Genomic DNA, 27,996 nt, shown 5'->3' with positions numbered 1-27,996 from the left:
GAGAGGTGCTTATTTTCCTTTCTGGATGCCTGCCCAAAAGAGACCTCAAATGCCTATTGGCATCAATGACAAAAGTCATTTCAAATGACTTTTTGAAACGAGTTTGAAATTTTTTTCAAATTTTTGAAATGACTTTTTTAAAGTCATTTCAAATGACTAGGCTATGAAAGTAGGAAGTACCTGTATGAGCACTCACTTGCAAAAGGTTTGTTTCCTTCATCACATCTGGTTGGTTATTCAAACCAGTTTTGTCTGATAGATACATAATGTATCCATACAGCTAATTTTAACCTTAATGAAGGTAAAAAGAAACAGGTAAAAGTGATCTTAATATTATGCTTTATCTAACCTAATATATTCAAAATAATTTTCATTTTAACATGTATCACATGTATTTTCTTTTTATCATGTATTAATAAAATATTTTACATCCTTTTCTTTTTGTACAGTTACAGTCTTTGAAATCCAGTATGTAATGTATACTTACATCACATCTCATTTTGGACTACTTACTGGCTACATTTCAAATGCTCAATAAGAACATGGGGTTCATGGCTATTGTATTGGAAAACATAGATGTGAACCACTAAAAAGAAGAGAGTGGATGGAAGTGGAAGAAAATGAGTCTCTATTGCCAGCTTTATTTCAGTTTCTATGGTGTGTGTGTGTATGTGTGTGTATTTAATGTGTTAGATACTTTAATCTTTACCTGAGAGTAAGATGTAGTCTCTAATGTATACTTGAGCAAATAGGCTCAGAAAAGTTTAATAATTTCCCCCAAGTTGATGCTGCTTATAAATTCAAGAGTGTGGATTCAGTCTCGGGCTTGTCGTCTTCCCATCTGGGTTTTAATTACACTGAATTCTGAGTTGGCTGTCAGGATGGGAGGATTCTGGGTTTAGTCTACATTGACCCTAGCTACTACAACAGATTTGATCCTGAGAGGTAGAGTGTTCAATAAAAGCCATCTGGGGATGTTTTATATATTTGTTACAAAAGGGCACCTTGAGACCTTGTACAGTTACATAGTAAATAATTTTCACACTTCCATTTTACTAGCCCACTTCAAAGAACTGAGTGCTAAATTATCTGGTGGCACAATGGACCCTGAAAAGGAGACTTTTATGGGATGACAAGTTGTAAGGGTCATAGATGAGAATAGCAGTGATAGTGATGGCAGTGATGATGATAATAGTAATTGCTGACATGTACTGAGGTCTTACCATAGGCCAAGTACCACCTTAAGCTCTTTTTACAAATTAGCTTATTTAGTCCTCCAAAAAATGCTGTGAAAGTATACCCTTATTATTTTTTTTTAATTCCATTTATTTATTTGAGAGAGAGAGAGAGCATGTGCATGAGTCAGCAGACTCCCCGCAGAGCACAGAGGGGCTGGATCCTAGGACCCTGAGGTCAGGACCTGAACCATAGTCAGCTGCTTAATTGACTGAACCACTCGGGTGCCCCACCCTTCTTCTTCTTTTTTTTTTTTTTAAAGGATTTTATTTATTTGGCAGAGAGAGGTCACAAGTAGGTGGAGAGGCAGGCAGAGAGAGAGGGGGAAGCAGGCTCCCTGCCGAGCAGAGAGCCCGATGCGGGGCTCGATCCCAGGACCCTGAGATCATGACCTGAGCCGAAGGCAGAGGCTTAACCCACTGAGCCACCCAGGCGCCCCCCACCCTTATTATTCTTATTACACATGCTCGTCTTCACTACAAGAGAGGCTGATGCTGCTTACCAAGAGTAATTATTTGTTCTGCTTGTCCAGGCTTGAAAATGATGATTCTTTGTCCAGCACTAATACCCTCATACATTAGTAGTTTACAGCTAGCAAGGCTTATCTTTAAGTTATTGTTCCTATTTTTACTGGTTTCTTTCTACTTTCTAACACTTAGCCATGTTCACTCTTCCTTTCAAGTTCCTTCCACTTGGAATTTGTACTTTACCTTCTACTCTTTTGTAGACTACTTTAGGGAGGATAACATAGCTTGTTCATTCCTCAGGTTGCAATGTCCAGCTCTAGCATCTTGTTGAAATACAGTTGGATCCACTTAGCTCCACAGTAATATTCACAGCTTCTTGCACTGGCTCCTGAGTGTTCTATTTTGCCCTCTAGGGTCTTGGGCTTTCGTTTTATAAACCAGAGTAATACCTAGGAGACTAGCTGGATGTGTAATGAAGTGGCAACAACTAAAAGAAGATAAAAAGGAGAAGAAGGAAAAACAAAGAGAGATTGAGGAAACCTGTGCAGACCAGGTTTGGGGCCATGTTGATGGGAGCTTGAAGTTAGGTAGGAAAGATTTGGAGATCAGTAAGTATACATGTGGAATATTTAGAGAGAGGTGAGGATGGAGGACTTTAAAATATTTTGTTGTACACTATGAATAGCATCTCTGTGACATTTTCTTGATTTTCAGTAACATTGGATGTCACAATAACATTTTGCAAATAGAACTTTGCAGGGATGAGGCAATAAAAGAGTCCCAATCTTATTACTAGCTTTAGTCAAAAACATTACACCACCATTTTTACTGTGTGCAGGCATTAAATGTGGTGTCACCACCAATTCTTTCTTTTCCTTTTTTCTCCACCTCCAATCAATCTAATTCCTACTGACTCTTCCATTACCTTTCTGTTCAGTTTAATCCAACTCCTTGTTTTCACACAGACATTATTAAAGCTTCCTCCTAGCTTTCTTCCTTACCTCCAGTCTATTGCACTTTCATTATATCCTGCACTGCAGCTGTTGTGACATTCCACTCTTTCTGAAGATGTCTCCGTTCCTATCCTAGACTTCAGTGGAAATAGACTCACCAGGCCATAAGTCAGTTCTAGACCCTTTCCAGCTCCACACTGAATCTCTTGAGCTGTAAGTGAGATCTGAACTAGTGTTGGAGATTTGGGCAGTACTTCTCTAAATAAAAAGAAAAATGAAAGATCATGCTTGCTCTTTACCTGATGTCCCAGAAGTAGGTCATACAGCAGATAGTTGAATTAGAAAATACATAATTGCTTCTTCAATTTTGAGAATGTTCTTATTTTGTTAAACAGAAAAGCTAGTTACAGAAACAGCTTATAACATATAAACATTCATTTATATGCTCCTCCTATATTGACTATCTACTGCATGCCAGGAATTGTGCTGGATACAAAGAAAAGTAAAGTGTGTCTGGAATTATTTGCATACACACTCTGAGAATTCTAACTCTTGTTTTTTGATTCTTCTTCATGACTTGATTGAGATAACTCCTAATATTGCACTCAATTTGAACCTTTTGTTTTCTCTAGAAGGGAATCTAGAAAACTAACGAAGAAAGCAAACTGTGTATGGGTCACTTGCTCTAAAGACCAACAATGAATTTTTCTTCTCCAGTTAATCGAACACAAAATCTCCCACCCAGTTTTTAGCACTCTCTAAAATCAACTTCACCTTGTATATTTAAATTTCTCTCCTACCACCTTGCAGCCTCCCAAACATTAGGTTTTTCTTCATCTTTACAGACAGACTTACATGATTTAACTTGAATAGATTCCATGACATTTCTGGACCTCAGTTTCCTCATCTGTAAAATTAGAATAACACCTGCCTTATAGGTAGTGATGAGGATTAAATGAGAGGACAATGATAAAGCCTGTCTGACAATTCTTAAACATGAAAGTTGTTCAGCGATTATCGATCCCATCTCCATACCAAAAACAGAATGTCTCCCTCACCGATGCAAATCTGAGACATCTTTGAAAATCGAAACTCTGCCTGCTCTAACTCTTCATCGTGACTTTCTGGCTTTTGTACTTCTTTTTAACAACACATTTTTACATGTTTTATCTGCATATTAGAATATTATTAGCTGCTATTTCATTCCTATATAACCTACATAAAATAACCCTCTATAATACATTGTCTTATTTTCAAACCGATACATCTCTCTCAATTTTATCTTGCCTCTACATTATAGCTGATAAGAATCAACCTTATTATAAACTAATCTATAAGATCTAGCATGATGCTTGGCACATGATAGCTGCTTGTTGTTTTTGTCATTTAATTTACTTCGGTTCATGATGGTGGCTCTGGTAGGCTAACAGTCAGTTCCACCATACAAATAAATGAAGATTATATTTATTGTTGATAACACACCAAGAGTGTTATCAATATAATAAATATTGGTATGTTATTATACATACACACTCATACACACCCCCTCAGGTGTGAACTTGGATAAGAAAATTTAGAAAAAATTTATTTCAAGGTTGGAAATGCTGAGAAAAGAACATCTGAGGGGAGAAAAAGGAAGGAAATCAGTTGAAAAGAAATAGAAAGGAAGAAAAAGAGTTGTTTTAGTTCAGTGAGCCCCAAAATAACACCACTTACGGCCCAGACCATGACCAAGTTTTATGAGCCTGGAGTGTATACAGTTCTGGGGGTCCTCTTTTAAAAAGAGAAATGGTAAAACTTCAAACACAAAATTAGGTAGCGGACCTAAGAAGCACCATGTGGCTCTGAGGCGTAAGCTTCATTAGCTTCCTAATGAATCAGCCTCTGGAGCTAGGTAGGATTTTTTAGGACCTCTGTGAGTAGGAAAGCCACTTAAGCTGCAGCACAATAAATGGACACCACTTTCTTCTTTCCCAACAGACTTGTTCTTCACCCATTTCCACTCACCACATCTTACATTTTTCCAAGGGTTTGTACCATAAGGCACTTCTATGACCAGGCATTGTAAAAATTATAACCTCCTCATTCATTGCTTCTTCCCTCCATTTTTATTTCATTCTCCATAATTGCCCGAGAACAAATCAAACCCTTGATGTTCAGCTACAACTGTAAACTCAGAAGGATGCTGTGGGTTGGAGAAGTGAGCTAAGGTAGGATGAGAAAAAGAGATCTTCAGCCTAAAGCCATCAGCGGTGACTGATGGAGAAAAATAGGATGAAATGAACACCAGGAAAGGACTGGGACATAATTATAGTCATGCCATTTGTCTATGTCCTCCAACCTCACCAGAAGTCCCCAGTAACTATATCAATCACAGACACAGGCAATCTGTGCTGGGAGTTGGACTTCTTGGTTTTTGTTTGGTTTTATTTTGATTTACCCAGTATATGACATTATACCAATTCATCTACAACTTAGGATGCCAGATAGTTCTTTAAGCTTGGTGATCTGTTTGATCCCCCAATCACTAGCCTATGGGCTCTTCCCTCCCATCTTACTCCATTCTATCAAACCTAGTTAATTTATCCTATTTTCTCCTGTATTCCTGCTTTCTTTATTTTTCTTATATTCATAAATTTTTGTTGCATCCTTATTATGTGGTAGTTCTTCTCCTCACAGAACTCTGGTTGGGGGAAAACTAAACAATTGAAATTTAATATGATGAATTGCATGATAATGCATATGGTCCACTGTATGGTACATATAAGTACTCATGGGTTGGTGTGATTGATTCATAAAGTGTGAATATGAGTGAGTAAAAAAGAAAAAAAGTACAGAGGCCAGACCTTGAAGGACCTTACAAGCTAGGCTAAGGAATTTGAATTGTATTCCTCAAGGTGATGTGAAACCCATTAAAAAGACTTAAGAAGAGGGCATGATACAGTCAGATTTGGATTTTAGGAAGTCCACGGCAGAAGCTATAAAAAGAATAGATTGCAAGAGGATAGTATAAAATGGAAAGAGTTCATTTAAGAAGATGTTACAGTAATTCAGGAGAAAAATATTTTTTAAATATTTAAAGCATTAAAAAACTAAAGAAAACATTGGCAGTGTGAACACAGCTGTGGTGATGGGTTGCATCTAGAGAAATTACTTGGCCGGTAAACCGGTTGAGGAAAAAGAAGAAAAAAAGATCATTCCTATGTTTCCTGCTTAGGACATGGAAGAATTTGATGTCATTCTCAGAATCAATAAATACAGAAGGAGGAGCATTTCTAGTACTAACTACTAATTATTGAGCATCGAGTGCATGCCAAGGAGATGCTTAACACTTAACATACATTATGTGATTTTTTCTCAAGTTAGTATCATGAGGTACATATTATTATATTGAATTTAAAGAAGAAAAAATCAAGGCTCTAAAAAGTCAATTCACTTGTCCAAAATTACATAATAGCTAAGTGGTAGAGCTGGAATTCAAACCTAAGCAGACCTAACACAGAGCCATGGTTCTTAGAAACATTACAACAGTGTTTAGCAAATGTAGTCCAGAGGTTATCTACATCAGATTCATCCAGGATAACTGTCAAATTAGGCTCCTGGATCCAACCCAGTCTATTAAAGTGGCAATCCTGATGGGTGGGGACAGGACTCACCAGGTATTTCTCACGCACTGTAACATTTATATAACTACAACAGTACATACTATATATTACAACTTGGTAAAAGGAGGATGGCAAATTTTCTTTTTATATGGATATTTTAGTATATGGGGCACGCCACCCAGATTGCCATAGGGGTGGAGTGCAGCAAATATTTTCAGGCTGGAATTTGATTCTGGGATGGTTTAAATCACGATTCTCAGTGTTGGTAAAGCTAGTTTTGCTGCAACCTCTCCAAGGTGGTTTGGATGAAGTATCATATACAGGAAAGATAGTGGAATGGAATAAATTGTCACTGAGCTGAGCTGTCCCCCAGATCCCCACTCCTTTTCTTGTTCAGTGGTTTTGACACATACCTCCAAATTTGCCCCAAGCATGAAATGTTTTTGTGTGTTTTCCTAAAAAATGCTTGCAAATACTTTTTGCATTTTATTCCATAAAATGTTTTTAATATATGATTAATTTTGTAGCAAGGAGTGAAACAGACATTCCAGGAAGTCACACTGTGTTGTTGGTGACTCTATTTACCCTCAAGAACACCCAGTGCTCTCTCTAGGAGCATGTCACCAATTGGAGGATCATGTGATTGTCGCTGGATAGATCTAGTCTCCATTAGCAAGTTGCAAACCTTTTCTTGTAGAATTTCCATGTTCTTCACAATGTTTTTATGGTAGGCTACAGCTAAACAGCTAATGAATGTGGAAGGGAGGAGTTTGAAAGAAATAAGGTGTATGAGAAATCAGGTTAGACTTACCAGAAACCAGTCATTTTTGAAAAGTGCCACATTAGGAAGTTCTCTTCATACGTCTCACGGTTAAGTGATCACTTCAACAGAAGATGCTTTGGTCTTCCTAAAATCTCCTACAGAAAAGCTGGAGGCTTTCAGAAAATGGACTTCAAGTGGGTCTTGGACTTGTTTTCCCATTCGAAAGAGGAAGGAACCAGTTATTGAGAATCAAGTCAGAACTTTCAGGATCCAAAATGTTCAAACCAATTCTCACAGTACACAATAATGTCAGACTCAGAACAATCCCATCTTCATGATATTTTAACTCCCCTTAAGTTACTTTAACTTAAAATACTGACCGTCCCACTTCAGCTTTGTGTTATCAACATCTAAGTGTCTGTTTCAAGATTATCAAAAGGCAAAACACAGTACCAAAGATTTTTAAGTAGTATTTTTTTAAGACAGAAGATTTTAAAAAGCAATTTCCCTACCTGTTATAAACGTGTCACCTCACTGTAGTGTTTTTCTGCGACATTCACTATCTAACTTGATGCCATTACTATCTATTTCTTCTCCAGTCCATGAGAAGTAATGATTTGCCCTGCTATATGGAAATCCGTTTTTGTGGCTCCTATGTCTTGAGAATGTATTTGGTTCCTTCTTAGAAACTTGGTCATCTTGATCTGTGCAGCCTTCACCAGTTTGAGAATCGTGACCAGAATCCTCTGTGGGAATTCAGGCAGGTGTCTATTATGGCCCATAATCTGCGATATGGCCTATAGTATTCTTGTTGCAGAAAGGTTAAGCCCTCCCGTCTTTATTCCTGAGTAAACAAGTCCACATGGTGTTAGTATCCTCAGGGAGCAGACTGAAACAAGCAACAGTTTCAATCAGGCCTTAAGCCTGTGTCTATGCCAGAAAGAAATCTTTGTGATGAGCAAGGGGCTCCATTAGAAAACAGAACTGTTGGTTTTTAGCTCAGGAGTTACAAAAACAAAACTCTTTATCCTCTATTATGCTTAGAGTGGCCATATTTCCCAAAGCAAAATTTGGCCCTCATGCTCTGGCAAATATAAAGGTACATTTGTCGCAGCACTTTCAGAATATCTAAAGTTGGGACAGTCCCATAATATTCAAGGCTATATTGTTACTGTGTGTATACCCCACACTGCGACCCAACATGCCAATTAATGGGGCGGGTTATAAGTGAGATTGCACTGAGATTGGTAGAGATTACTGCCCTTGATGTACAAAGGGATAATGAACAACTGGAAACATGCTGCCTTGTGGACCTACCTGAGAACAGGAAGAGTTTATCCCCATAGCTGTGTGTCATCAAGGACTGTTGGTACTGGGGGTGCTGACACTTACCTTTCAGATTTCTGGAGAAGGTATCTACCATCTTGAATTATACATACCTATGGTCCTGATTTCTCTTGTTCCTTCTATCGCCAGTAACAAAGCTGTAAGACCCAGAAGGGGCACCTCAGCCTCAGTGAGGAGATTCAGCTCTTGGACTCAGAATAGTCTGAGAGCCTTCAGAAGAGTCATAAAAGGAGGGCCTTCCTGTCTTATACCCAGGCAAGAACCCAGTTCCAAAAAGGGACTGGGAGCAGGGGTTCCTAACCACCAAAAATTAGACCAATGAAAGAGAAGAAAAGGAAACCATCTCCTCAATCCTCAAGATGATAGCCTAGCCCAGCAGTTAAAACACAGTGCCCATGGTTCATCTATCTGAGAGATGAGCAGTAGACTATACTGCCCGTTCCTTTACCCTTTTATAGCCTTGCATTGACAAAGACAGTGATACCTATTGCAAAGTCACAGTGGAAACGAGTTGGGAGAGCTATCCCAGGATACTGTTTCTGCTCCCTTTACCTATGTGCCTTTTTTTTTTTTTTTAATGTCACTTAGTGATCAAACCAGCAAGGACGCGCCAGATGCAAATGGGTGTGAGGCTGCGCCACCTCACTGTTTTTCACGATCAGTGTAAGTGTTAACACAAATGCTTCTCACCACGACTTGTAAGTACATGCCTGCTTGACATGTAACATACAGTTCAGTGGCAGACCTCTTAGGAGAATTCCCGACATTTCCAACTGTCATTCCCAATAGTCTGCCAATAAGGTAAAGCTTGGAAGGGGAAGTTCAAAATGGTAGGAACCCCAAGTATTATGTTAGTACTGCTTATGTAGGGCTTTTTTTTTTAACTCTGAAAGGTCTAGCAGATCTCAGTTGAAAGGATATGCTTGTCAAAGTATCTCTTGCCAGAAGGAAGGTAATTCTATCAATAGACACCATAAAAACACATCTCAAATTTGTATTTATCCTTTTAAGTTCTGAAAGCACATTAAGGAAGAATAACATTCCACTTTGGTTACAAAGTGCTAATTAATAACTAACTTCAATTCTCCCAGAGGTAAAATATTAACATTGTTTTTTAATGAAATTAAGCATCACAATCTTCATCTTCTAATTGTTATAAAAACATTTAGCAGCAATATCTGTTTAATTATTTAGGCATCTCTTAATGGTGTAAATATTATCAGCGCAGTCATAAATATTTTCTGCTTTGTCCATAGACAATCAATTAAGGATCTGTTGCTTGTAGGACTTAAATTAAGATCTATTTAAAGCTGCCTGCTGGCCACAAAATAATTACTTACACTTGCTAATGCCTGAATCTGTTAGATTTAGCTTCAAGAAGAGTTCTTTGCTTTTGCAAGTAGGGGAAAGTTATTTTTCTTATAGAAATTTCATTGTTAATGGTATTAGGGAGGATTAGGGTGGGGTTGAAGTTGTTGAAAATTTAATTAGTCTAATCCTTTTAACAGCAATTGTTTTCATATTGATGATTCTCTGTAACAACAGTATTACAGATCACACCCATATGAAATATTTACACGAAATATTTTAGCATATAATCTCTCCTCCAGCTTTCTCTTTCTAGAACAGTAAGGTTTTCAGCTCGATCTTCAGCTTCCTCTTTTTTTCTTAATCTCTTACTACAAATGCAGGCTTTTTTCTTAGGGGACCAAAATGAAATCTTTTTCTTTTTTTTCTCCCTACTAATTTTCTCTCAGTATCATTGTCTCTCAGTAAGTTATGTTAATGGTCATCAAATCATGAATCTTCTAAAAGAGTATGAGGGCTATGAAATAAAAATGGTTCAATTGATTTTTTGGGGGGAGGGCAGGGGGATCTACAGCCATTTGGTATAGATTCTCATTAGAAATGATTTGTTTACTCATCCATTTCAATAAATTGCTATGCTGCTGAAATTATCACTAAGAGTAGAGTCAGATGAAGGACAAAACTGTCATTCTGGTCAAACTCTGATCATCTCCGGTGTAAACTGGGAATTGTTCTTAATCTGCTCAAATGTCACATTATCCAGGAGAGACTTTCTCTGACCTCCCAATATAAAATTACAGTCAGTATCTCTCCTCCAACACCATTCTCCCCTTTAATTGGTTTTATTTTTCTCCAGAGCAGTTACCACCCAGTAGCATTATGGGACATGATGTATTTGTTTCTTTAGTGCATCTCCCCCAACTGAAATGGAAGCTCTGCTGAAAGCCAGGACTGGGATTTGTTTAGGACTGCATCTTGAAAGTCAAGACAAGTGCCTTAAATATAGTAGTATAGTGGGCAATCAATAAATAATTATTGCATGCATGAAACTTTTTTCTCCTTTTTCAGGTGCCTAAAGCACAAGATCAGTGCAAAGCAATAAAATTGTCTCCTTGTCCTGGCATGCATTTTGATGGCTGACAATTTGATGTAAATGGAAGCATTTATCCTGAGCTGGCTGTCCTGCTGAGCCCCAGTGGAAGGGTGTCCTTGGGGAACAAAAGCAGAGGAGTGCTTTGTGGGGCCATGTCTTCATCATAGGACTGAAACTTTGAGTTGTGCAGTGCTATCTGGCATCCACACGTAATACAAAGAGTAATACAAAGCAGAGTATCTCAAAGGATGTTCTCCAGAGCGCCACTTCTAGGGCATAGAAAGAGGGGTTACTAAAGCAAAAAGGAGTTCTATGGTCAATTAAAGGTTCTGAAACTAGGTATTACATGAAGTTAAGGAAGATTCATAACTTCAGGATACCTCAAATGTATGATAATGCTCATTTGGGTTCTAAAACTCTTAGACTCTTCCTTTCTACTACCAATCTGGTTTCTGAGACCAGGTTCCATCACAAGTAACACCATTGACTTGAGAACTGAAAAAGGTCAGGGCCGGGGCAAGACACATGGGTCTTGGCTCAGTCCCTTACTCACCTTTTTATATGACCGTGGGCAACTTAGAGAACACTTCTCTATGCCTCAGTTTTCTCTTCTGTAAAGTAGCAGAAGAAAGGCTTACCTGGGATAATATATATAAATGGTCTGACCAGTAAGTTCTAAATAATGAGAGTTATTGTCAACACATTTTACCAAATGTAGCAACGAATGCTTTTTAGGTAGATATCCTCAAGTGTATTTCCTAAGACATAAAACCATATATGGGTTTGCTAGGATCCACCCATACCCAGAATCAGCCTGCTATGTCTCCCTCTCGGTCTCAGTACCCTATTCCCCTTTGAGAAAATCTGCACATCGATGGTGAAGTCCAAGAAATGCCATCTTCCAACATGACTTAATACAAATGTCTAATAACTCACCCTGGTGTATCCTGCAGAGCTGATTTCCTGTGTTTTGATGCCCTTGACCTCAGATGGAGATGCTTTTATCAGGAGGAAGGTGGTAGCATCCAAGTTAATGATTGTGCAGATGGCTACATGCTGGTCGATTTTGAAGTGACCATATTTTTTCAGTAAATTTCAACTGAAGGTGTGATTTGTGTAAATCTGACCCCTTCCAGTAAAATGTGCATTTACATATATTTAGAATTTATAAATCTTGACATATTCCACAATATTTATAGCCCTCCATAAAAAGCCTTTGCCAGTTTTCAGAGCTTTGCATTTGGCTCTCTGGTATGCTTAAGAGAGCTTAAATAATAATAAATTTGGTGATATATTCCACCTGGAACAGAAACTTATTTTCCCCCCTTGGCTCGTTTTGAAGGGGATACTATAAATAGTGCCACAGACGCTGGGATCAGGAATAGGGAATTGAAATTCGAGAGAGAAGTACAGAAACATTTCCATTATCACTGATGCCTTGAATGTATTTTTAAAACACTTCTGTTCCTCAAATAATGTACCTTCTCTCCTTTCTCCTACCCCATCTCAATTATACTTAAGTCCCCCAAACCTGTTGCCAGCTTTAGGATTCAGTTGCACTAATGGGGAAAAAAAGAGTGAAAGTATTAGCTGACATAGGAATTGCCTCTAGAGAGGCCAAAGCAATTCTCCAGTGTTCATCTCACATTTCACGGGAGTCAGCTGGTAACTGACCGTCGAGGTCTAAAGTGTAAATTCATTATTTGAGACCCAGCTCGTGCATCCTGCAGGTATGATGAAAAGCTCTCAGTTCATGAAAAAGAAAAAAAATGTCTAATTGTAATTACAAGAGAAAGCCTAAGGACAATGTCAGAGGGTCGATTCTTTCACCCATCCATGCTTATAATTACCCAGTAGAGGATTAGGGAGAAATGCCTGAATAGTTGACTCCAAATGATACCATTTATTTTCTTAAACACAAAATAAACAAGAATCAGAGAGCCAGCTGTTTGCCGTGGAATCATCTGATGAAAACTGAAAGCAGCCATTAAGTGTAGCATAAGTGGTGTTATAACTGGTTGTGATTCAAGATTTATTTCCAGCTTCTTGTTTGAGTGGATGGTGAAGGAGACAGCCTTTATCAGGGGGAAGTAATAGTAACGGCTAACATCCCTGGACAGCTGACTCTGGGCCGGCACAGAGTAACACATTAAGTGGCTGTGGCGCATACTTCTCATTAAGTACTGGATTTTCCTGTCCTCATAACTTGGAGCATGCCCCTGCCCCAAGTCTTTCCTATGCAATCCCCTTGCCTCTAGCTAATAGGTTGGCAGATGTTTGGACCAAGCCCCAGAGCCTGTAGTATACCACATTTTAATGATTTGTGGTGAACAAAGTAAATGGTTTAAGAACAGGCTTTATGAAGCAGGGGCCTAGTTAAGTATGATGGATTTGAGGCAAACCAAGAAGAAGCTGAATGTTGTATGGGGGTATTGTTTCCCAAACAGGGCACAGGTATCTACAGTTCATTGCTAATTCTAAAGGTTTGCTTGAAAAATGACTTTTTAAAGAACTGTGCTCTTGAGGAACGTCCTTGAGGCATGGAGGGGTTTCCTTGCTTTTCTAAAGCATCTTTCTGAGAGGACGCCGAGGTATTGAGCTGTTAGATAGTTGCTCAGTGTCTTTGTGCTTCTGGGACCACATTATGGGTCTAACACATATGGGATAAATAAACTGTTTTCATTTCTTAAAGCCCATGGAAGGAAACCAGACAAGAAAATTACCATATTGCCTCATTTTTTTTTTCAAAGCTTTTAAAGAGGAGAATCCAGTGAGGGCAAATAAAAGTGATTACTGCAAACAGGGTCCCACCCTTTCCTTCCTTCCTAGCCTTTTACTCAGCAACAGCAATGGCAAGAGTTGTGTCAAACCAGTGTTTTGATGCACCCTCTTCTGTTCTTCTTCCATAGGGCAACCCCTACATGTGCAATAATGAGTGTGATGCAAGTACCCCTGAGCTGGCGCACCCCCCTGAGCTGATGTTTGATTTTGAAGGAAGACATCCCTCCACGTTTTGGCAGTCTGCTACTTGGAAGGAATATCCCAAGCCTCTCCAGGTTAACATCACTCTGTCTTGGAGCAAAACCATTGAGCTCACAGATAACATAGTTATTACCTTTGAATCGGGGCGTCCCGACCAAATGATCCTGGAGAAATCTCTCGATTATGGACGAACATGGCAACCCTACCAGTATTACGCCACAGACTGCTTAGACGCTTTTCACATGGATCCCAAATCTGTGAAGGATTTATCACAGCGTACGGTCTTAGAAATCATTTGTACTGAAGAGTACTCTACGGGATATATGACAAATAGCAAAATAATCCACTTTGAAATCAAAGACAGGTTTGCATTTTTTGCTGGACCGTGGCTACGCAATATGGCTTCTCTCTACGGACAGCTGGATACAACCAAGAAACTCAGAGATTTCTTTACAGTCACAGACCTGAGGATAAGGCTTTTGAGACCAGCGGTTGGGGAAATATTTGTAGATGAGCTACACTTGGCACGCTACTTTTATGCAATCTCAGACATAAAGGTGCACGGAAGGTAAGAAAACATCTGTCTGACTGGAATGAGAATGGTTGTTCAAAGAAACTGCTAGTATGTTGGTCCCACAGCTTAGAGAGACATGAGCCATTTTCTAATACAACATTTCCTCAGGAACACAGTCTAGAGCTAGGCTGGAGAAATTTGAGACCCTTCTTACTCAGCAGTAATTTGTGATCCCAGACTCACTGTCACTGAACCTGAACCTGGCAGGATTTCTTAGAATTTAAACAGGAGGGGAGGGGGAAAAAAAAAAAAAGTAGCATCTTATTTGAGTCAAAGGAACTCCCTAGATCAGTGGATGGTTTAAATCTTTAAGGCAGTGAAGCCAGGGGGAACAAAGCCACCTGCTCTTTAAAAGATACCAAAAAACAAAAAGTACATCTTTCCATTGTTTTCAAATGCCAGATAGGATTTCAACATGGTATCTCTCTCCGTTTACGTTTCATTGCATTGCACAAAGCACAGTTTCTGAACTGTGAGTTATATCCCTTTAAATTTATTAAATTGGAACCAAAAGCACTTAGGAAGCACAATGCATTTGTTAAAAAGGAGTGAACTCTGCTTTTCGGGGTTTTTGTGGTTATTGCCTTAAAAAGATATGCTGCCACTTAAATATGGACCTGAGGCAGGCTCCCTTCATTTTGGGGGTTAAATACAGATGGACCAGAGTTTAAAACCATTAGCGGTCACCGTCAGGCATATCTTTGGTTTTGATAATACATCAGAGACACACTTGAGCAAGTTTCCAAGAATTTTGAGGATGCTTTAATGAAAAACTCAAGTAATAAGAACTGGGACCTCCAAGGTAGAGCTGTTCAACCAGATTTCTTAACTGTGGTATGGTTGGTAACCAAATAACCAACTGACAGTTGAAGCATGAAGTAATTGGTTGAGAAAACTAAAAATCAGTGAGGTATACAGCAAAATGGAAAAAAGAGAAAGCAAAGCAATAATCATTCTAAAAATGCTGAGAGAGCTTCAAGTCAGAATAGATGAGGTTAAGAATATAAATGGCCCATAAATCACACAGTTCTCATTAGGCAATCCTAAAATTTAAACAAGTGCAGCAGGCTCCATTAAGTGAATTGGCATCCAACATTCCTTAAGATAGCCCAGTCCTCAGAAACTGGAGAAGTGTTGAGACTCCCTGGTCTTTCTGAGAGTTGACTGAACCTATCTTTTTTAATAGTATTGTATCTGTACAGTAGAAGGAAGGAGAGACCACTGATGTTAAGGTGAAAGTCGTAATGGGCACACAGAATGGAGTGGTGGGCATGACCTCAGTGTAGTAGTAGAGGTTTCAGATTCCGAACTGTGGGAATTAGCAGGAACTGGATGTTCCTCCCGGAAGAGTCAGGAGTCTTTAGCAATGGAGCCTCTTTAAAAATGGCTAACTAAGATCTTGGTGACATACGATGAAGATTTCTCGAAAGCAAAATAGTATTTCTGAGAGAAGTAGGCACTGGTACAGCACTGAACTTGTAGGTTGCAGGGTATAGAGGAAAGCCTACGGATCAGCAGGGCACAACCAGAGGATAATCTGGAACTGTGGCCTGAAATATGAGTTGGCTATTTATAGTAAAATGTAGCCATTATACTCCTAAATATTTTTGTAAGTGATCATCAGTTTCCAGTTCTTCTTGGGGACTACAATATATAAAAATAATGGATGTTGATATTATTAACCATAGCATTCTACAACAAAGTAACAAGTATTCGGTTCATCTACAAGAATAAGTGTCAAAATTCATAAGCTGAGGTTTGAATTTGAATCCTAGTGTGATCTTCACTGTTAGATAAAATCATCTAATTCAGTTTTCCTGCAGTTTGAGACGTTTATAATCCAAGCCAAAATCCTTAGAGTCCAACTTCTGCAAGCATTGTCTCATCTTCCACTGGTAAAGAAGGCAGTTGTGTGAAGCTTTTGGTTGGGAAGTAAACATTGTTGGAGCTTATTTGTGTTACTGCACATTCATTTTTTTTTAAAGATTTTATTTGTTTATTTGACAGACAGAGATCACAAGTAGGCTAAGAGGCAGGCAGAGAGAGAGGAGGAAGCAGGCTTCCCACTGAGCAGGGAGCCCGATGCGGGGCTTACTCCCAGGACCCCTGGGATCATGACCCGAGCCAAAGGCAGAGGCTTAACCCACTGAGCCATCCAGGTGCCCCTGCACATTGATTTTTGTTTCCTCTGATTATTTAAGAAAGACGGTGTAAATATGCTTTAAAGTGACAGGAATTTTTATGTCTTCTCTATGGGGGTCAGAGATACTATCCCTTAAAAGTGGCATGTTAGAAAAGTAGACTCCCACCACATTTACCACTTTTCTTTTATCTATGATCTTGCTAGTACCCTCCAACTGCATCTCATGGACTCTGGGGAAGTTGCAGGAGACATCCTCCCTTCTCTGGGACTCACCTCTGCCGTCTTTTCCTGTTCACCAGTCAACTGTAAGCTAGTGAGGAAGCAGCTGGGCAAGAGGGAAAGGTCCAGTAGAGGTGAGCTCCTTCCATAAGGGCCCCCTCTGTCACCTCTAAACTCTGTCCAAATTCCTCAGGGCAAAACTGATGCTGGCGTGTACCGTGCTAGGCACCAGATGGCTTGGGTATTTTTATCTTAGGGGTGAGACTAAGGAAGCAAGGCCTGACGGCTCAGGCGTGTCTCCAGCTTTTAAGTTATATAAGGGAAATGGAGGCAGTAAAGAGAGCGGTTGAGCCGCCCCTGGTGCATGAGCCTTTCAGTACAGAAGCTGATCTATCTGTACATTTTACCCTTGAAAACTTCAGTAGGATTAGTGGTCTAGGTCATCTGTTTCATAGATAGCAAATCATCTGTAGAAAGATTGAATATTAATTGATGATACCCAAAGGAAAGTTCTAAGGGTTCCTTTTCAAAGACATCATCAATAGAAACTTTCCAAAATGTAACAGGCCTTTGTTTCCCTCAACCCTCTCTCTACCATCCCTGAAACGACTGCAGCATTTAACACCCCATTACGTGAATATATCTGATCATTATAAGGATACTTTTTGACTTCTTACTCTACTACTACCCACACCGTAATGTGGGAATTGGCGTGAATTATTTGGGGAAAGTGGGAAGATATCCATAAAAGATACGATACAAGCAATACAAGATTTTTCAGCTATGAAACAAACACAGGTAGAGAATCTTTGAATTGACAATAAATTCCAATTCTCAGCTTCTCATGCACGTGTGCACACGGCCTTTGTGTTTCATACTGGTTACTATTTGGTGTAAAAGTAATGTTTTGATTGTTATTAGAAGAATGTAGCATTTATGTTCCTTTTAGCATGCCACACATCACATACCTATTTACTGGTGACAAAAACTATAATCCCATCATAAAAATTTTATGCCTCTTTGGCTGCATACTTATTTTGCTTCCATTTACTCCCTTTCATTGTGTATTTATTAAGATAATGGAGGGAAAAGAGGAAACATGGCTGTTGGCAATCTCAGCGACTCCATAGTACTTACATTGTTCAATAAACCTAATAATCTTCATGGACTAATTCTGACTTATGGTTGTCCTACTTCAGTAAATCAGGGTGATTTTCTCTAGTGAATAATAGACGAGTGCAGTGTGCCAGTACCTTAATTAAAGAGTGGCTCTCTTAGTCTTGATCTCATTTTAATTTACAGGGTAATACTACAATAATATCACTAATGGAAGGTACATTAAAGGGCATCAAGTAGCATTAACTGTATTAAATTATGGTACTTGTGTTAATTAACTGTTGAAGCAAGATGGTTCTAATGGCCAAAAAGGTCGTCTAATGCATAAATAAAATCTACCCAGATGAGAGGTGAGAGGAGAAATGAAGAGTAGATATTTGTTCTGAACATCTTTTTATACAGACAGGGAGTTCAATTCATAGGCTGTTAAATATAGATAATGTATAAAATGTTTTCTTAGTTACACAACTAGAAATTTTGATTTTTAAATATTTTGTTTCCTTCTAAGCTTTCCATAATTAAATTAGTTGAAAAGTTGAACACTATCTTTGTCAGATGCATAGGTTTTGTAGTCTATTAACTCAGCATTATTTATTGTTTCTTTGAGATGAACAGTTTCAAGGAAATAATGTGATTTATTATAATAATTGTTAAATCTGAAAGACAAATGAACATTTGACAATGTGCTCATTTATCTGTTAGATGTGCTACCAGCAATGTATCAGGCTACTGATTTCAGACTAAGATAATAGAAAATCTTTTTCAACCTCAAAAACTTTAGGATGGAATTTTCAGAACTTTTCTCAGTGACCTAGAAAACTCTAACCCACATCTCCATTACTTGCCTCATTACACAATATTTCTGAACATAATTATCAATAATTTTTTTCATAATTTTTATCATAATTTTTTTCTCTGTGGTGTTTATTCATTTCTTACCCCTTGCTGTGCCAGCCCAAGCACCTCACAGGTAGTTAGCTGTTAGCCCAAGCACCTCACAGGTAGTTAGCTGTCCCTTCCGGTTTACAGAATTGATTTTGTCTTCTGTGCCCCATTGTTTATCTCCAAGATAAACAAGATAAACTGGGATGGATGCTGGCTTAGATGGTGGGTATATAGAGATGTACAAGGCATAATCAACGCTCTCAAGGAGCTGAAACCAGAATGGGCACAGACATGGGGGGAAAAAAAAGCAACTTGGGTCCAGTGCTTTTGCCACGTGAATGTGATGACAGGGAAGGCTCTACTCATGTAATCTGCAAAGCCTACGAAAAGCTTTGATGAGGATGTCACACTTGCATGGCAACTTGAAATCCGTGCTGTGGAATGCCAAGTAGCCAGGGTGGAATGGCTGTTCTAGGTGACCAGTTATGCTTAAGAACAGCACAGCCTGTTAAGGAAATCCAGATAGTTGAGAACTGGCCTGAGTGGACAAATCCTGGGGAAGCCCTTCCATCTTCTTTCTGTGGATCTTCAGCGTCTCCAAGAAGCATTAAAGGATTCTGGCTTCTTGGCCTCTGAGCTCCCCATGTGCTAGGAAATCTAAAATGATGTGGATTCTCATAGAGCAATGAAGTGCAGGTGAGAAACATGGTAAAGCAATGGTATTAGAGGATATTTCAGTGCAGCTGAAGTTAGTGAGGAACTGCATAAGACAAGGACAGCAGCAACGTGGCTCAGCAGGAGAGCAGCTGTAACTCCAAGTCCTGATGCCCAAATGGGGAATCTAGAAAATCTCTCTAAATCCCACAAAAGCCATCATCACATAAGGGTTTGAACGAGCTATGTACGAAGTCAATAGGACTTGGTGACCAATCAGATTTTGAGTAAAGAAGGGCTGAAGGAAATACTTTGGTAGGAATCCCAATGATGAGTCCAGTCAAGGATTTAAAAGTACTGCTCTGCTGTTGCAGAGAGACGTTTGAGACAGAAGTGTAAGTTTGGAAATTACCACCTTCCTTGTGATGGTTGAAGTTCAGGGAATGGGGGACAATGATATAATAGGGTGTTTTCCCTTGTAATTATAAACAACTATGGTCACTTATAGAACATTTACAGAACTCTGGAATACTGTCATGTAAGATGTAATTTCTGATGGAAATTGAGAAATAATCAGGGAATTAGGAGGAAATCAGAAAAGAGGGGATGAATTAAGGTCATTCAATAGCCCCCATTAATATTTAAGTAACGACCCTTTACATTTGTTGAGCCACCCGGGCGCCCCCACCCTTTGCATTTGTATGGCACTCTGGTTACAAGGTTCTTGGCAGGTACCTTCTTTTTTTGAATCTTCACAAGAAATTTGTGAAGCAGGCAGGTACATAACTCCATTTTTCAGATGAGAAGACCGAGGAACAGAGAAATTCCATGCTTTTTTTTTTAAACATCCACACATAATAAAGTGACAAATCATGCTGCTAATTACAAACCTCATACTGTCTACATTACGCTCTTCCAGCCACACTAGCCTGAAGTGAGTTCAATCCATACAGAAGACCTAGAATGTTCTCAAAGGGGCCATCTTTCAATGGCAACAACGTATCAGTGAGTCTTGTGGCTCTGCCTTTCTTGGAATGTTCTGGGAGTCACACTCCCTCTGACTCCCAGCTCTGTATTTCACTCTACCAGAAAGCTGTGTGTTTATCTGAACCCTAACTTCTTAACTCATTTTTACCAATTTTATAATGCATGATTGGACTAATATATCCAATTAACACATAACTAATTTCTGTGTTAGATCTAGGTGCTTATGTGTTAGATCTAAGTGCTTCACAGCTAAAATAAAATTCTGATGTTAGTTTCTTGTTTTCTGAGGGAAGCAAAAAAGTAAAGAAATGAACCGAATTTTCTAAATGTTAATTTCCCCCCATATTTTTCCACAAACTTAATACCTGCAACCACTTCTGCTTAATAGGCATCATTAAACACAAAACAAACCACAGATATTAATGGATAAACTTGGAAAAGACCAGCTACCCTAGCTTATTTTTTTTTTTTTTGCAGAAAAAAAAAATTTTTTTTTAATTTTTTATTTTAATAAACATATAATGTATTTTTATCCCCAGGGGTACAGGTCTGTGAATCGTCTGGTTTACACATTTCACAGCACTCATCATAGCCCATACCCTCCCCAATGTCCATTTCCCCACCACCCTCTCCCATCCCCCTTCCCCCCCGCAACCCTCAGTCTGTTTCTTGAGATAGAGTCTTTTATGGTTTGTCTCCCTCCCAATCCCATCTTTTCATTTTTTCTTTTCCTACCTCCCCCCAAACCCCCCCACCTTGCATCTCCACTTCCTCATATCAAAGAGATCATATGATAGTTATATTTCTCCGATTGACTTATTTCGCTAAGCATGATACCCTCTAGTTCCATCCACGTCGTCGCAAATGGCAAGATTTCATGTCTTTTGATGGCTGCATAGTATTCCATTGTGTATATATACCACATCTTCTTTATCCATTCATCTGTTGATGGACATCTAGGCGCTTTCCACAGTTTGGCTATTGTGGACATTGCTGCTATAAACATTCGGGTGCACGTGCCCCTTCGGAGCACCACGTTTGTATCTTTAGGATATATACCCAGGAGTGCAATTGCTGGGTCGTAGGGTAGCTCTATTTTCAGTTTTTTGAGGAACCTCCACACTGTTTTCCAGAGTGGTTGCACCAGCTTGCATTCCCACCAACAGTGTAGGAGGGTTCCCCTCTCTCCGCATCCTCGCCAGCATCTGTCATTTCTTGACTTGTTAATTTTAGCCATTCTGACTGGTGTGAGGTGGTATCTCATTGTGGTTTTGATTTGTATTTCCCTGATGCCGAGTGATGTGGAGCATTTTTTCATGTGTCTGTTGGCCATCTGGATGTCTTCCTTGCAGAAATGTCTGTTCATGTCCTCTGCCCATTTCTTGACTGGATTATTTGTTCTTTGGGTATTGAGTTTGATAAGCTCTTTATAGATTTTGGATATGAGCCCTTTATCTGATATGTCGTTTGCAAATATCTTCTCCCATTCTGTCAGTTGTCTTTTGGTTTTGTTAACTGTTTCCTTTGCTGTGCAAAAGCTTTTGATCTTGATGAAATCCCAATAGTTCATTTTTGCCCTTGCTTCTGTTGCCTTTGGCGATGTTCCTAGGAAGAAGTTGCTGCGGTGGAGGTCAAAGAGGTTGCTGCCTGCATTGTCCTCAAGGATTTTGATAGATTCCTTTCGCACATTGAGGTCCTTCATCCACTTTGAGTCTATTTTTGTGTGTGGTGTAAGGAAATAGTCCAATTTCATTTTTCTGCATGTGGCTGTCCAATTTTCCCAGCACCATTTGTTGAAGAGGCTGTCTTTTTTCCATTGGATATTCTTTCCTGCTTTGTCGAAGATTAGTTGACCATAGAGTTGAGGGTCTATTTCTGGGCTCTCTATTCTGTTCCATTGGTCTATATGTCTGTTTTTGTGCCAGTACCATACTGTCTTGATGATGACAGCTTTGTAATAGAGCTTGAAGTCTGGAATTGTGATGCCACCGACTTTGGCTTTCTTTTTCAATATTCCTTTGGCTATTCGAGGTCTTTTCTGGTTCCATATAAATTTTAGGATTATTTGTTCTATTTCTTTAAAAAAAATGGATGGGATTTTGATAGGGATTGCATTAAATGTGTAGATTGCTTTAGGTAGAATAGACATTTTCACAATATTTGTTCTTCCAATCCATGAGCATGGAATATTTTTCCATTTCTTTGTGTCTTCCTCAATTTCTTTCATGAGTACTTTATAGTTTTCTGAGTATAGATTCTTTGCCTCTTTGGTTAGATTTATTCCTAGGTATCTTATGGTTTTGGGTACGATTGTAAATGGGACTGACTCCTCAATTTCTCTTTCTTCTGTCTTGTTGTTAGTGTAAAGAAATGCTACTGATTTCTGTGCATTGACTTTATATCCTGACACTTTACTGAATTCCTGTATAAGTTCTAGCAGTTTTGGAGTGGAGCCTTTTGGGTTTTCCACATATAGTATCATATCATCTGCAAAGAGTGATAGTTTGACTTCTTCTTTGCCGATTTGGATGCCTTTAATTTCTTTTTGTTGTCTGATTGCTGAGGCTAGGACTTCTAGTACTATATTGAACAGCAGTGGTGATAACGGACATCCCTGCCGTGTTCCTGACCTTAGCGGAAAAGCTTTCAGTTTTTCTCCATTGAGAATGATATTTGCGGTGGGTTTTTCATAGATGGCTTTGATAATATTGAGGTATGTGCCTTCTATCCCTACACTTTGAAGAGTTTTAATCAGGAAGGGATGCTGCACTTTGTCAAACGCTTTTTCAGCATCTATTGAGAGTATCATATGGTTCTTACTCTTTCTTTTATTAATGTATTGTATCACATTGATGGATTTGCGGATGTTGAACCAACCTTGCAGCCCTGGAATAAATCCCACTTGGTCGTGGTGAATAATCCTTTTAATGTACTGTTGGATCCTATTGGCCAGTATTTTGGTGAGAATTTTCGCATCTGTGTTCATCAAGGATATTGGTCTGTAATTCTCTTTTTTGGTGGGATCCTTGTCTGGTTTTGGGATCAAGGTGATGCTGGCCTCATAGAATGAGTTTGGAAGTTTTCCTTCCATTTCTATTTTTTGGAACAGTTTCAGGAGAATAGGAATTAATTCTTCTTTAAATGTTTGGTAGAATTCCCCTGGGAAGCCGTCTGGTCCTGGACTTTTGTTTGTTTGGAGATTTTTGATGACTGTTTCAATCTCCTTACTGGTTATGGGTCTGTTCAGGTTATCTATTTCTTCCTGGTTCAGTTGTGGTAGTTTATACATCTCTAGAAATATATCCATTTCTTCCAGGTTGTCAAATTTGTTGCCATAGAGTTGCTCGTAGTATGTTCTTATAATTGTTTGTATTTCTTTGGTGTTGGTTGTGATCTCTCCTCTTTCATTCATGATTTTATTTATTTGCGTCCTTTCTCTTTTCTTTTTGATAAGTCTGGCCAGGGGCTTATCAATTTTATTAATTCTTTCAAAGAACCAGCTCCTAGTTTTGTTGATTTGTTCTATTGTTTTTTTAGTTTCTATTTCATTGATTTCTGCTCTGATCTTTATGATTTCTCTTCTCCTGCTGGGTTTAGGCTTTCTTTGTTGTTCTCTCTCCAGCTCCTTTAGGTGTAGGGTTAGGTTGTGTATTTGAGACCTTTCTTGTTTCTTGAGAAAGGCTTGCACTGCTATATATTTTCCTCTCAGGACTGCCTTTGTTGTGTCCCACAGATTTTGAACTGTTGTGTTTTCATTATCATTTGTTTCCATGAATTTTTTCAATTCTTCTTTAATTTCCTGGTTGACCCATTCATTTTTTAGAAGGATGCTGTTTAGTCTCCATGTATTTGCGTTCTTTCCAAATTTCCTCTTGTGATTGAGTTCGAGCTTCAGAGCATTGTGGTCTGAAAATATGCAGGGAATGATCTCGATCTTTTGGTACCGATTGAGACCTGATTTATGACCCAGGATGTGGTCTATTCTGGAGAATGTTCCATGTGCACTAGAGAAGAATGTATATTCTGTTGCTTTGGGATGGAATGTTCTGAATATATCTGTGATGTCCATCTGGTCCAGTGTGTCATTTAAGGCCTTTATTTCCTTGTTGATCTTTTGCTTAGATGATCTGTCCATTTCAGTGAGGGGAGTGTTAAAGTCCCCTGCTATTACTGTATTACTGTCGATGTATTTCTTTGATTTTGTTATTAATTGGTTTATATAGTTGGCTGCTCCCATGTTAGGGGCATAGATATTTAAGATTGTTAGATCTTCTTGTTGGACAGACCCTTTGAGTATGATATAGTGTCCTTCCTCATCTCTTATTATAGTCTTTGGCTTAAAATCTAATTGATCTGATATAAGGATTGCCACCCCAGCTTTCTTCTGATGTCCATTAGCATGGTACATTGTTTTCCACCCCCTCACTTTAAATCTGGAGGTGTCTTCGGGTCTAAAATGAGTTTCTTGTAGGCAGCATATTGATGGGTTTTGTTTTTTTATCCATTCTGATACCCTGTGTCTTTTGATTGGGGCATTTAGCCCATTAACATTCAGGGTAACTATTGAGAGATATGAATTTAGTGCCATTGTATTGCCTGTAAGGTGATTGTTACTGTATATTGTTTCTGTTTCTTTCTGATCTACTACTTTTAGGGTCTCTCTTTGCTTAGAGGACCCCTTTCAATATTTCCTGTAGAGCTGGTTTGGTGTTTGCAAATTCTTTCAGCTTTTGTTTGTCCTGGAAGCTCTTTATCTCTCCTTCTATTTTCAATGATAGCCTAGCCGGATATAGTATTCTTGGCTGCATGTTTTTCTTGTTTAGTGCTCTGAATATATCATGCCAGTTCTTTCTGGCCTGCCAGGTCTCTGTGGATAGGTCCGCTGCCAATCTAATGTTTTTACCCTTGTATGTTACAGACTTCTTTTCCCGGGCTGCTTTCAGGATTTTCTCTTTGTCGCTAAGACTTGTTAATTTTACTATCAGGTGACGAGGTGTGGACCTATTTTTATTGATTTTGAGGGGCGTTCTTAGCATTTCCTGGATTTTGATGTTTGTTCCCTTTGCCATATTAGGGAAATTCTCTCCAATAATTGTCTCCAATATACCTTCTGCTCCCCTCTCTCTTTCTTCTTCTTCTGGAATCCCAATTATTCTAATGTTGTGTCGTCTTATGGTGTCACTTATCTCTCGAATCCTCTCCTCGTGTTCCAGTAGTTGTTTGTCTCTCTTTTGCTCAGCTTCTTTATTCTCTGTCATTTGGTCTTCTATGTCACTAATTCTTTCTTCTGCCTCATTTATCCTGGCAGTGAGAGCTTCCATTTTTGATTGCACCTCATGAATAGCTTTTTTGATTTCAACTTGGTTAGATTTTAGTTCTTTTATTTCTCCAGAAAGGGCTTTTATCTCTCCGGAGAGGGTTTCTCTAATATCTTCTATGCCTTTTTCGAGCCCAGCTAGAACCTTGAGAATTGTCATTCTGAACTCTAGATCTGTCATGCTACCTATGTCTGTATTGATTAGGTCTCCAGCCTTCGGTACGGCCTCTTGTTCTTTTTTTTGAGGTGAGTTTTTCCGCCTTGTCATTTTGTCCAGGTAGGATTTGCTTTCTCCTGCTGTGGAATTCCGCTGTTCTTGGTGACTGAAGTTGGTTTTGGATCGGTTTCTTGTTGATCTTCTGGGGGAGGGGCCTGTTGTAGTGATTCTCAAGTGTCCTTGCCACAGGCGGAATTGCACCACCCTTGCCAGGGGCCGGACTAAGGGATCCGCTCGGGTTTGCTTTCGGGAGCTTTTGTTCCCTGAGCGCTTTCCGTAGAGTTCCGGAGGACGGGAATGAAGATGGCGGCCTCCCAATCTCTCGGCCCGGAGGAGCCGAGAGCTTGGGGTTCCGCTCCTCAGTGCGCTCTCAGAGCAAAGCGCCCAATAGCCCCTCCTCCCTGGCTTGCGGTCGCGCCTCGAGGAAAGCAGTCAATTGTTGGAGCTGGAGAAAAGCGCCGGGTCGCTTTTGTCTCCGTGGCCTCCGGCCGCGCTCCGAGCCCACCCAGCCTGCGACCGGCACAAGGTAACCCTGGGCTTAGAGCTCACTCCTCGGCTTTGTCGCTGTAGCCGGCTTCCCCGCTCTAATACCTGCGAGCTCTGCGGCACTCAGACACCCCCAGTCCTTCTGTGACCCCGCGGGTCCTGGGGTTATGCTGACCCCGCCTGGGTTTCCCCCCAGTTTAGCCTCTGGAGCGATGTCTCCCAGTGGAGCCGACTTTTAAAAGTCCCGATTTTGTGCTCCGTCGCTCCGCCGCTTGCCGGGTGCTGGCCCCTCCCCCCGGGGTCTATCTTCCCGTCGCTTTGGATTCACTTCTCCGCAGGTCCTACCTTTCAGAAAGTGATCGATTTTCTGTTTCTGGGATTGTTGCTCTTCTTCTCTTCGATTTCCTGTTGGATTTGTAGGTGTTCACAATGGTTAGATAAGCTATCTAGCTGATCTCCTGCTACCCGATGTCGTCTCAGCCTGCTACTTCTCCGCCATCTTGACTCCTCCCTACCCTAGCTTATTTTAAGAGAATTTACCTTTCAATTGAGAATAATGTGCTTTTCCTTTTAACTTCCGTATATTAGTCCACATTATCTCTTCTGGAACTGTAGTGAATAAGTGTACTACTTCTTTCATATAATAACATTTCATAAATTTGCAGTCAATGATCCTATGCTCGAGTCTTTTATTTCAAGTTAAACGAATATTTAACCATTTTACCGTCCAAATTTTTAAAATTTAATTTCAGGGGCTCCTGGGTGGCTCAGTGAGTTAAGCCTTTGCCTTTGGCTCAGATCATGGTTTCAGGATCCTGGGATCGAGCCCCGCATCAGGCTCTCTGGTCAGCGAGGAGCCTGCTTCCCCTTCTCTCTCTGCCAGCCTCTCTGCCTATTTGTGATCTCTTTCTCTCTGTCAAATAAATAAATAAAATCTTTAAAAATAATAAAAAATAAATTTTAATTTCAAATCTCTTAAAGGAAGAATGAAGTTCAGTAAATAAGAGCACTCAGATGAAAGAGCACTCAGATGAAAGCTTAGTAACCTTAATTAAAAATAAAAAACAGGGTGCCTGGGTGGCTCAGTGGGTTAAAGCCTCTGCCTTCGGCTCAGTTCATGATCCCAGGGTCCTGGAATCAAGCATCGGGCTCTCTGCTCAGCAGGGAGCCTGCTTCCCTTCCTCTCTCTCTGCCTGCCTCTCTGCCTACTTGTGATCTCTGTCAAATGAATAAATAAAATCTTAAAATAAAATAAAATAAAAAATAAAAAACAACACAAAAGAATTGCTACTTAACTCCTGTGGCAATGCTTAGAATCAAGATTTATGGTATGAACCCATTTTAAGTGGACAACTGAGTGCCATTCTGATTTGGAACATATTTCTTAAATCCTTGAGGATTTCTTGAATTATAAGGAGAATATATGCATAAGCAGCTCATTTTCCTCTGAGGTTTGTACCATTATAAGAAGAGAATGTATCTAATAATTCCTCCAATTAAATTATGAACTTCATTAGTGTGCAGAAAAACAACCCAGTTTAAGAGCTTGTCTCCTTATCCTTAATTCCCCAGTGCCATAGATTTTTTTAAACTAGTGGGTCATTAAAGGAAAGATGTCTCCTTTTTTAAGAAACAAAAGGATAG

At 39.5% G+C, this 27,996-nt stretch overlaps 1 protein-coding gene across 2 annotated transcripts in view; it reads left to right on the top strand.

Moving 5' to 3' along the window:
• The window catches only part of NTNG1 (netrin G1), a 335,602-nt gene that overhangs the window by 174,757 nt on the left and 132,849 nt on the right, over window positions 1-27,996 (top strand). For both annotated transcript variants that reach the window (XM_080801281.1, XM_080801280.1), the window contains exon 3: window positions 13,682-14,322. In XM_080801281.1, the coding sequence (XP_080657407.1) occupies window positions 13,682-14,322 (641 nt within the window). The remainder of the gene's footprint in view (window positions 1-13,681; window positions 14,323-27,996) is intronic.

Source organism: Martes martes (genome assembly GCF_963455335.1).
Source record: "Martes martes genome assembly, chromosome: 4".
Classification (NCBI taxonomy): Eukaryota; Metazoa; Chordata; class Mammalia; order Carnivora; family Mustelidae; genus Martes; species Martes martes.
The sequence above is the reverse complement of the archived record's forward strand: the minus strand, read 5'-3'. Positions and strand labels throughout refer to the sequence as shown.